Here is a 10650-nt window from a genome sequence, read left to right as displayed (position 1 = left end):
TAAAAAAAAAAAAAAAAAAGACGCTGCAAAATATCAGATTATTAGGTAGGGGCCGGATACAATATGGCCATCCTCTGTTTAACTTGCAAACCTCCTGGCAGGGAGGGAGGGAGGGATGGAAAAGTTTAGGTGAAGGCTTTTAATAACTAGTCAAACAGACCGTGAGTCACCCCAGGTTTCCAGTTAAAATCCCGTCGGCTCGGGCAGGGCCCTTTAAAGAGCCACGCCGCAGTTTAAGCTGTAACATCGCCCGGTTTTATTGTCTCTTCCGCAAATGAATACAAAAACGAAGGACGCTCCGCGTCGGCTTTGAAATGTAGGGCAGAAATCTGGGGGGTTGGAGAGAAGGAAGGTGGAGAAAAAGGGAGACCGTGAGGCTCAGGGGTAGAAAGGGTGACGAGATGGGAGGGGGACTTCAGGAGTGTTTTTTTCCCTTCTCCATGTTGAATTGCTATCCGTCTTCCCTCGCCCCGTGCTTAAAAGGCCGGGGTGGGCCCTTCCTTTGGGATAAAGGCTCGGTCCTCTGCCCCGCCGGGAGCCTGGCCAGGATCTGCCCTTGCCCCCTCTGGGTGACAAGTGGAGCCGCCGAGCGGCGACCAGACCTCTGCCTCTTCGCGCTGCCTGCTGGGAGCTAAGTCGCTTCCGGTTGAGCCCGGCCCCTGAACTCCGACTCCCGTCGGCCCCCGGGAAAACCGCAGCGGGGTCGCGCGGGCACTGCCGGAACTCGTAGTTCTGTCTTCTGACGCCCTTCGTAGCCGGAAACGCGGACGGACAGGGCAGAGAACTACCGAGGCGAAGGTACGGGTGGCGACGAGGGGTCAACCCACGCCGGGCGTGGGGTTGGCGGTGAGGCAGCCGGAGGTGGTTGGGTTGGGTGGGAGGAGATCCGCTCGCACACACGAGGAGGAGGGTTGAGCCGCCGCCGCCGCTGTCGCGAGTGCGGAGTGGGGACTGGAGCTGCCGTCGCGGCGACGCCGGGGATCCTGTCGCTAGCCGCCGGCCCTTCCGCCTCGCCGTCTTGCTGGGGTCAGCGCGGCCTGCTTCTCCCGGGCCGGACACCCCCGCCTCCATTTCCCGCCCTCTCTTCACCACACACACGGCCCCCCCGATCATGGATCCCGGCAGCGGCGGCGGCGGCGGCGGCGGCGGCGGGAGCAGCAGCGGCAGCAGCAGCAGCGACTCGGCGCCCGACTGCTGGGACCAGGCGGACATGGAGGCCCCCGGGCCGGGCCCGTGCGGCGGCGGCCCCTTGGCGGCGGCGGCCGAGGCCCAGCGTGAGCACCTCAGCGCGGCCTTCAGCCGGCAGCTCAACGTCAACGCCAAACCCTTCGTGCCCAACGTCCACGCCGCCGAGTTCGTGCCGTCCTTCCTGCGCGGCCCGGCCCAGCCGCCGCCGGCCTCCGCGGGCGCCGCCAGCCACCTCGGCGCGGGAGGCCCCTCGGGTAAAGGGCCGGGCCCCGCGGGCTGGGCGGGCTGGCGCGCGGCGCAGGGCGGCCGCACGTGGGGGCGCTGACAGCGGCGCCAGGCGGGGTGGGCGGCCGCGCGGGGGTCCGGCGGGGCGGCGCCGCTGTTCGCCTGGAGCGGGAACCGTATGGGACCGAGGGACCGGCGGTCCGCGCCACGAGGCGCAGGAGTGAGCTCGGCCGGGGCCCGGCTCGGCCGGTGGGCGTTGAGAGCGCCGGGCGTCGGGGAGGGCGCAGCTGGAGCGGCCCCCGGCGCGGGCCGGACGAGCGCGCTGCCCGCCGCCTCCACCGAGGCCGTAATCGGGGCTGGGACACCTATGGCCCCGAACCGCCCTGCGGGAGTCCCAGGATGCATTGCAGCCCGTGAGCGGCGCGGAGCTGTTGGCCGTCGCTGCGGGCGGCTCTCCGCCCTGGCTGTGTGCGCCGTGAAGCTCGGGAGGCGGCGCCGGGCCGTCTGCGCCTCGATTCCACGTGTGGTAGGCGGCTACTGCGTCGCTTGCGCCTTTTCTAGGACGGGACTCGGACCCTCCTCCTCTGTCGGTGACACGTCTGGAGTTCTCGTTGCTTTGAAGTCGTTGACTATTCAGGCTCCTTGGCGTGGCTCGCTTTGTGTTCACGTGTCAGTTACCTGGTCGCTCCCGAGACGTGAGCCCTTCTTGCACTGTTAGTGGACAGACTGCATGATTTCAAGTTCACGCTTTCGAACACCTTTCCGTACTTAGTCTGTGTACAGGTAGGTGGCTTGCTTTCAGGTCCTGATTCTGTGGGAGTGTCGGATGAGTGAACTTGAGTATTCTTCCCAGTGTGGTTACCTGAGGAACTATCATTAGTGTCTTAAAGAGAAAAAGCAAAAGGCTAAGTAGCTTTTCCTGATTTAGTGAGGGTACTCGTGAACTGGATCATAGACTCCTAGCTCGTTTTAAGTGAGGGTGTTTTGTTGATTTCTTTAAGTTCCGTATTGTGGTATTTGTTAGATAAATGGATATCATAAAAGTGCTTTTGGAGTTTGGTTTCTTCTGAAACTTTTGCTACAGTTTGGTCTCTGGAGGTGAATGGAGCACAGTTTAGGTTTGGTTGTTTGAGTGGTATTTCTTTTATTTGTGTGCGTGGTTGATGTTTTCCTTGTGTACAAGGAAGCCTCCGCTTTTCTTTCCTTGCTTGCATCAGGCCTGTTCCTGAACTAGCTCCCTTAACAGTTCCTCAAAGTGCTTGTTTCCCTGTACTTTACCTTGCAGATTCCATTTGTCCAGCCCCTCTTTACTCTGGAGCCACCAGCATCAGTCTAGTCTTACTACGATTGGGATTCCATTTACAGTCTATCTAGCCATCAACCAGTTCATCAAGGGACAGGTATCTACAGAGCCAAGGCTTGGAATGGTCATTGTTGAGTGGCTAGGCATTACCTCTTTACAGGAGTTTTTTGCCTTCCTGATATATGCTGGTTTGTAGTTTTAATACTTTTGTCCTTGACACTGCTAGAATAAAAAATATGAATATTATATTTATATTTTATATTATAGATATAAAAATGTGTAGGGATGTGATTGTCAGTAAGAAAATCCAAAAGAAATTATGGTTAATTTTTTCTCATTTAAATTAGAAACCTATTTTGGTGTTACTGACTATACCATTTGCTTTTACAAAATGCTATTTTATGTTTTAAAAAAATTATCCCACGCGGCTGGGGATATAGCTCAGTTGGTAGAGTGCTTGCCTCAGGAGGACAAGGCCCTGGGTTCAGTCCTCAGCACTACCAAAAAAAAAATTATCGCATGGAATGCCTGTTTGGAAAAGCCGAGATTTTCTACATTAAGTTAACAGTTACATGGAAGGGATTGTGTGTTCCAAACCATTCAGATCCCTAAAATGCTACCATCAGTACACTGTACTTGGAAAAATTAGAAATAGCATCAAGGCTGAAAGTTGACAAAGAGGGAACCAAAAAGTGTAATTATTTTTGTAGTGAAGAAATGGATGATAATAGAATTAGAGCCTCTTTTTTTGTTTTTGTTTTTATTAAGCCATAGCTAAAATTTGTGGCAGGTGTGGGGGGGGGTGTTTGTTTTTTCGTGTTGATGGAGATTAAACTCAGGGTCTTGTGCTTGTTCAGCAAGTGGTGTACCACTGAAACGGCATCCCAGCTTGAGGAAGAGGCTTTTGTACAAAGTGTCTTTCACCCTCACCGGGAGGCTACTGGTTATGCCTGTCTTGAGTCATCTCAAAACTTGGTATCCAGTGTTGACCTTGGCTCTCTCTGAAAATTTAAGAATATAGATTTCCAAAGGAAACGATTAAGTAGAATCCATTAAAGTATAATTAAGAGTAATTCATTTGAGTGCAATTTTCTACAGAACCAAGTAAATTGAACAAGTGATTCTCATTAAAATGAGGATCCCAAAATGAATGAAAATGTGGAAAACAAAACTTAATATGTACTAGAACAAACATTTTCTGATGGAATGTATTTATTTTAAGTTCCACTTTGTACCTCATTCAGCCTTTTTTTTATTAGATGAAAAGCAGCTTTAGCAGTGTAGGTCCCAGGGTTACCTGGACTCTTTGTACACCCAGCGCTTCAAGAGTAATGGCGTCAGTGTTCTTTGCTCCATCCCATTTCCCGAGCCTCTCAGGACCCTGCCATTGAAAGATGAGTATAAGCGGGGTTGGTGGTGCTGGCCCATAATCCCAGCTGCTCCGGAGGTTGAGGTGGGAGGATCCCAAGTTCTAGACCATCAGGGCAATTCAGCAAAACCCTGTCTCAAAATAAAATTTTAAAAAGGGCTGAAAATGTGCTAGAGTGCTTACCTAGTGTGTATGCGGCCCTAGGTTCAGTCCCCAGCACTATGGGGGGAAAAGTTCTTATTTTCAGCAGTTTTCACAGCTTCCTCAGAGAAGGCATTGTATCCAAAATGTAGCAAATTATATTGTTGGATTTGAATTTTAGAAATACCGTTCTGTTTTGGAGTGTTTGTTTTTTGCTGAATACTTTTTTTGTTGGGGAGGGACTTTATTCTTTTCTTCAGTAGTTGAGATGTAATGCATATACATATGGTTCAGAGGAGGTTAGTGTATTGACAAGGTTATGTGACTATTACCACTTGATGGATGCTTTTCGAATCACTAGATAGACTCAAAAGTGATCTCTTCAGGGCCTCAACAGCAGAGGAACAAAACTGAAGTAATGATTGCTTTGTCCATTGGGCTTTTACACTTCTTACACTGCCTGTTGAAGACTAGATGATGGATAGGTTCTTGATTGAGATTTGTTTTTTCATGACTGAAATGTGTGCCTTAACAGTTTTAACATAAAGGTGTTCTTGGTTGGTAAATAGTGAAGCAGTAGAGTAGAATGAGGAGATCATTGAAACATTGTTCCTGGAGTGTCACAGTGATTAGTTATTTCTTTCCTTACCTTGGCTTACTGATTATTAGATTTTAGCTTATTTCGTGGTCTTACATGTATGAATTGTGCAGATTTAGGATTTGGTGACAGCACCAACTAGTGCTGTGCTAGGTTGAGCAGCTGTTTAAATTATTAGGTGCATTGGTACAATCTGTAATCGCAGCTGCTCGAGAGGCTGAGGCAGGAAGATGACAACCTCAAGGCCAGCCTGGGCAACTTAGCGAGATTGTGTCTTAAATGTAAAGTATTGGGGATCTAGCTTAGTGTAGTCCCCTAGGTCCAACACCCAGTACCACACACACAAAAAAATAAATAAAAGGTAGGGAGGGAGAGAAATGGGGAGAACGAAAGGAAAAGAGAAAGGTGTTTTTTTTTTTTTTTTTTTGCGGTTCTGGGGATCGAACCCAGGGATTTGTGCTCGCAGTGCAAGCACTCTACCGACTGAGCCATCTTCCCAGCCCGAATTTTGATTTTTGCCTTGAAATAAGTCCTCTGTGGAGCAGGTTTGGTTTAGTGCTCTTAGTTCATACTTTATTTGCATTATTTTGTTCTTTATCACCTTTTCTGAAATTGTGCTGTATGGAAAGACAGCAATTAAGATTTACAAGGGCAGGCTGGGGATATAGCTCAGTTGATAGAGTGCCTGCCTCGCAAGTACAAGGCCCTGGGTTCAATTCCCAGCACTGCAAAGATTTATAAGGGCAAGTTAGGGAAATATAGAGGACGTTTTAAACCTTGATTTCCTTCCTTTCATTTACTGAGAAGAATTGTAAAAGTGTTAAAATTGTCTTTCTGGTCGAAGAGAAAGGAATGAAAAAATTTTGATAACCTTTTGGGGGGTGAGTTGGCAGTAGTAGAGTGGAATTTTATGAGGTGAAATTTTTTGCTCAGATATATGTACTGATAATTAACAAACATTTAGCTACTGAATGTGGGATGTTGTGCAAAGCATTTGAAATGACATCAATGTAAATAAATTGTCCTCATGGAGCCTAGAAAGGGATCAAATAGCAGGTTTACTCTTCTGGAAGGCAGTGTGTTATGAAAGGTACAGGGAGCTTTCAGAGTTGGGGGGGTGCTCACATTTTAGGATGCTTATATAAATCATTTCAATCCTGTCACCGTAATCACAAGACAGGTATCATAAGATAGGTATATCTATTCTCTGCTCAGTGTTCTTTGTAAGTACCATTTTTGTTTTGGTTTTTTGAGACTCAGTGCACATATAAAATTCCCTCTCCCTGTGTTTCTGTTTTTACCTAAGTTTGCCAGGAATTTGCTAAAGTACAGCACCAGTTATCTTTTTACACTACTTATTACCTCTTCTCTTACCAACTGGCAGTGAGTTCTGGATACTGTGATTCTGGGTAATATACCTACTGGGCATGTTAATTTAAAATTTCTTCATTTTCCCCTTAGTTCATGAAAGAAAATCTTTGGAAAGCAAGAACTTGACTACTAGTTGAAGGTTTTTAATTGTTCTGAGGTCCTCAGACTTTTTTTTTTTCCTTCTGTCAGTTGTTGATTTGTACCAAAGTTTCTTAAAAGTTTTTGTTCTTATTTTCAGGAGATTTTAACAAAGCATATAAATGGCTTTGTTCTAAGGGAAACTAGTGGTTACTGTCCTCCATGTTGAAGCAGTTTCCCATCATAGTGCTCAAAGGGAAAAGAAACAGTAAGGATTTCTGCAGCATCTTTCATAGCTTGACAGTTCCAAAACACATTCTAAATAGGTAATTGTATGTACGTATTACTAAGTAGTCTGTATTCATCTCTTTTGGGTAGTTGATTTTTGGTTGAAAGATATTTTTCTGTTATTTTTGTACTTTATAGGGGCTACCTGAAGTGGTTTTTGGTTTATGTGTTTTAATATGCCTTAAATTGTTTTTGAAGTAAACAAACTGTAAATCATAAATAAGATTATCTTTTAGGGTTGCTTGAAAAATACAGTAAAGTTTTAGTTACTCCTTCGAGTCATCAAATTGAGAGGTGGCATTGCCTTAGTGACTGAGTAAGTAGGTTCTTTGACCATTAGGACTGGAAATGACTTTAGTCTAGTAAAGAAACTGAAGCCTAGAGATGCTGAGTGAGTGCTAAGGCCACTTAAAAGAGTTAATGACACAGTTGTATCTAGAACTTAGATTTTCCAAGTGCTAGGTTAGGGCCCTTTCTGCCACACCATGCTATTTAATAATGGGAAAAAAGGGCACACCTAAAGCTAATTGCAACCAGCAGGATTAGCTGGTTCTGTTTGCTGGGAATTGGCCTTTCTAATGATTCATACTTAAAGGTTTTTGTAATTATTTTAGGACTTTGAAATACCTGTCATTTGACACATGCATGTATTGACCAGTTACCACTGCCAAATCTGCCCGTGACATTTAGGTTCTGCAGTGTTCTCTTGGGTATTACTGACCCATTTTACAGATGCCTAAATTACAGCTTAGAGTAGCTACATAATGTAGTGAGTTCACTTCCATAAATAAATGGAGGAATGAGGATTAGGATCTAGGACTTATTTCAAAGTTATTCCACTAGTAGTTACTCTGCTAGTCTTTTCCTTGTGATTTTCATGTTAGATACTCCCCATGACACTACAACTGGGACTAAACACATTTGCTCTGCCTCCCCTTCCCCTTAATTTAGAGACTGTTTACCAGTATTTCCTGTAGGAGAAAAATATCTCGGTGTGCAATTTGGGTGAGACTATACATTCACTTGAGTGCCAGGGAATTTTCAGTTCTTAAGCTATACTTTAACCTCCTGAGTATAGTGTTTCCCTCACCTTTTCTCCAAAAATTGGCACATTTAAGATCATTTTTATTCTATGAACTTTCATGGAATTCAGTAAATATATAGAGGCTAGGATGGCGAGAAAAGTGAAGTGATAAGACTGTAAGCAACTAGGAGTGGAAACCAAAGGAGAATGGAAATTAATTCAGTAAAAATTGATTGTATGTATCAAACACTGTTCCAACCTGTGGAGACTACAAAATCAGAGAAAAGGTCCGGAAAGTCATCCATGTCGCATTCATTGTAGAAGTCTGTAATCTCCTAGGGAGCAAGAACTGAGATATATGTGAAAGATGTGGTAGCGTTGGGAGGGGGGTGGGAAATGGAATAGATGTTGAAAATTAGGGAAGGCAAGTGGGGTATCACAGTTAAGGAGAATTCTTTGCGGGCAGTGCTGAGGATGGAACCCAGATTCCTGCTAGACAGTTACTGTACCACTGACCCGCATCTCAACCAAGGAAAATTCTTGAGGAGCTAGAACTGTGTATCCAGTATACAGCTATATGTGTAAAGTTAAATTGATTAAATAAAATTTAAAATTCAACTGTCAAAATATCTTTGTTTCAAGTACTTACATGTGGCCAGTGACTATCCTATCACAGCACAGACACGGAACGTTTCCATTAGTGCATCATTGTAGACCCGCTTTGGATAGCATTTGGCACTCATTTCTTTCTTTCATGCAATGAAAGGCTCTTGTGACCTCTGGGACAGCATTGAATTTTTTTTTTTTTTGCCAGGCACAGTGGCACATGCTTATAAACCTAGTGGCTCAGGAGGCTGAGTTGGGAGGATCACAAGTTCAAAGCCAGCCTCAGTAACTGAGCAAGGCCCTGTCTCAAAATAAAAAGGGTGTGGATATGACTCAGTGGTTAAGCACCCCGGTACCAAAAATTTTTTTTCTTTAATGAATCCATCATTCAACAGGACTAAGAAATTTTAGTTAAATGGCCACGTTAAACATTTATTGTGTGTAGAGAGGGTTAGAGTGGTTTTATACTTAACACAGTAAAAAATTCAGATTGCTGATACATGAAATATATAGGTTTTTTTGTTTTATTATGGTGATAGGGATTGAACCTATGCCTCTTTCATGCTAAGCAAGCACTGTGTCACTGAGCTATACTCCCCAATCCTGAATTAAGCATTTTAAAAAAGAATTAGTCCTGTTTGTTTATAAAACATGTAACTTGACTCAAACATATCTTTCATTACCTGCCATCTATATGGCCTTGAAAAAGTGCAGGATTGATGAGCTGGCCAAGTTGGATTCTCCATGTTTAAGTCCTTTTATCCATGATAAAGCCTTGAGAAAGAACTTTATATTTCTATTGGCAGTGGCACAGGCCTGTAATCCCAGCTTCTAGGGAGGCAGAAGTTAATCTTAAATTCAAGGCCAACCTTGGCAACTAGGTGAAACCCTGTCTCAAAATAAAAAATGAAAAGGGCTGGGGATGTTGCTCAATGGTAAAGCAACCTTGGGTTCAAACCCTAGTATTGGGGAAAGAAAGAGAATTTATACCCTGTAAAATTGAGGTGTAATCCCATATAACAAAGTTAAATATTTTTAAAGTAAACAATTCAGTGGTATTTAGTACATCCAATGTGATACAACCGACACCTCGTGTCTAGATCCAAAAACATTTTCTTCACCCCCAAAGGAAATGTGTATTCATAAAGCAGTTACTTTCCATTCCTCCCTTTTCCAAGCTTCTGGAAGCTATGGCCTACTTTCTGAATCTGGATTTACCTGATCTGAATTTGTCATATAAATGGAAACATACATTATGCATCCTTTTGTGATTGTGTTTCATGGTGCTCACATTTAACCATTTTAAGATCCAGATTGTCATCTGTGTTAAACCTTAGGCAGTATTGTTGACCAGCTGTCTTCTGGTAAAATTTTTTCACTTCTTGTTTTAGAATTTGTGGAAACATACCTAGTATCATAGACAGTTCATTTATATTTTAAATACAGTAGGATCCTTTTAATTAGTAGTATGGCTGTTGAGTTCATTGGTTCACTACTTTCCCATTTAGAATTGTTCCCATATTTAAATATTTAAGGGTATATTTCTAAACATGGAGATATATCTTTGAAAGTTTTGAAGCCATGATTTCATTCCTCAGGAAGGTTTCTAACTTCACTAGCATATATGAAGTATGCAAAACATAGAAACCAGGTCGTAATGGTCATCTGCTAACTGTGAACAAATAAATGACTTTGAACCTAGGAGAACTCTAAAGGCAGCCCCACTACTTGGATATCAGGTACTTTATGGATAAGACTAGAGTAGAATGAATGAGTAAGGCTTGGTTTTGCATGTGTGAAGACTGAGTACAATTACAGAGTTTAGGTTTGAAGAACATCCTGCAGTGTTTCTTTTTCATTCCAAAGAATTGATTCAAAAGTGTCACCCGCATTGCATTGAGTTTATGTGAATCATGGGCTGAATGTTTCTTGGCAAGCTTTTTTCCACTGAAGCCCTTTAATTTCATCATCAAGCACTTCATTGTTTTTAGTACTTGCTGCTGTTTTTGCCTTCTGCAGATTTTACAGTCTTAAACAAATCTTGAAGTAGTTTTTGAAAAATAAAACTGAACAGATTTTCATTGTGCCACATTATTCAGCCGTGGAGATGGTCTCATGACAGATGCCCCTTTCCAAAGAAGTCCCTTACAGGTGTGAGGAAGTAGGTGGTCAGTTTGGTTTGGGAAAGCCCAGTTACAGTTGGGATATGACAAGTGGTGAGGAAGACCACCCTACCCATTGTCTCAGTGTTTTTCCTGCCTTAAAATACTTGGTACATGATAGCTTAGTTTACTTTTGTAGGGATTTTTTGCAGGGGCTATTTGAGGAAGGGCAAGATGGCACTTGTATAACTTGGAAAAGATCACAGTTAATTCTCATGTGCCTGTGTATTGGATGGTAGCGATTATGGGATCTATTTCATAGAGCTTTTTGAGGGATTAAATGACAAAGCAATCAGC

At 44.1% G+C, this 10650-nt stretch overlaps 1 protein-coding gene across 2 annotated transcripts in view; it reads left to right on the top strand.

Moving 5' to 3' along the window:
• The first annotated feature begins 840 nt into the window (after nucleotides 1–840).
• GSPT1 (G1 to S phase transition 1) overlaps nucleotides 841–10650 on the top strand; it is a 32152-nt gene continuing 22342 nt past the window's right edge. Inside the window, exon 1 of one of the 2 annotated variants that reach the window (XM_079121415.1) lies at nucleotides 841–1442. In XM_079121415.1, coding sequence (XP_078977541.1) covers nucleotides 1112–1442 — 331 coding nt within the window. In that variant the 5' untranslated portion in view covers nucleotides 841–1111. The remainder of the gene's footprint in view (nucleotides 1443–10650) is intronic. The other variant, XM_079121414.1, reaches the window with a different exon arrangement.

The sequence above is a fragment of the Sciurus vulgaris genome (genome assembly GCF_902686455.1).
Source record: "Sciurus vulgaris genome assembly, chromosome: 18".
In the NCBI taxonomy this organism is placed as follows: Eukaryota; Metazoa; Chordata; class Mammalia; order Rodentia; family Sciuridae; genus Sciurus; species Sciurus vulgaris.
This window is presented reverse-complemented; position numbering and strand designations above follow the sequence as displayed.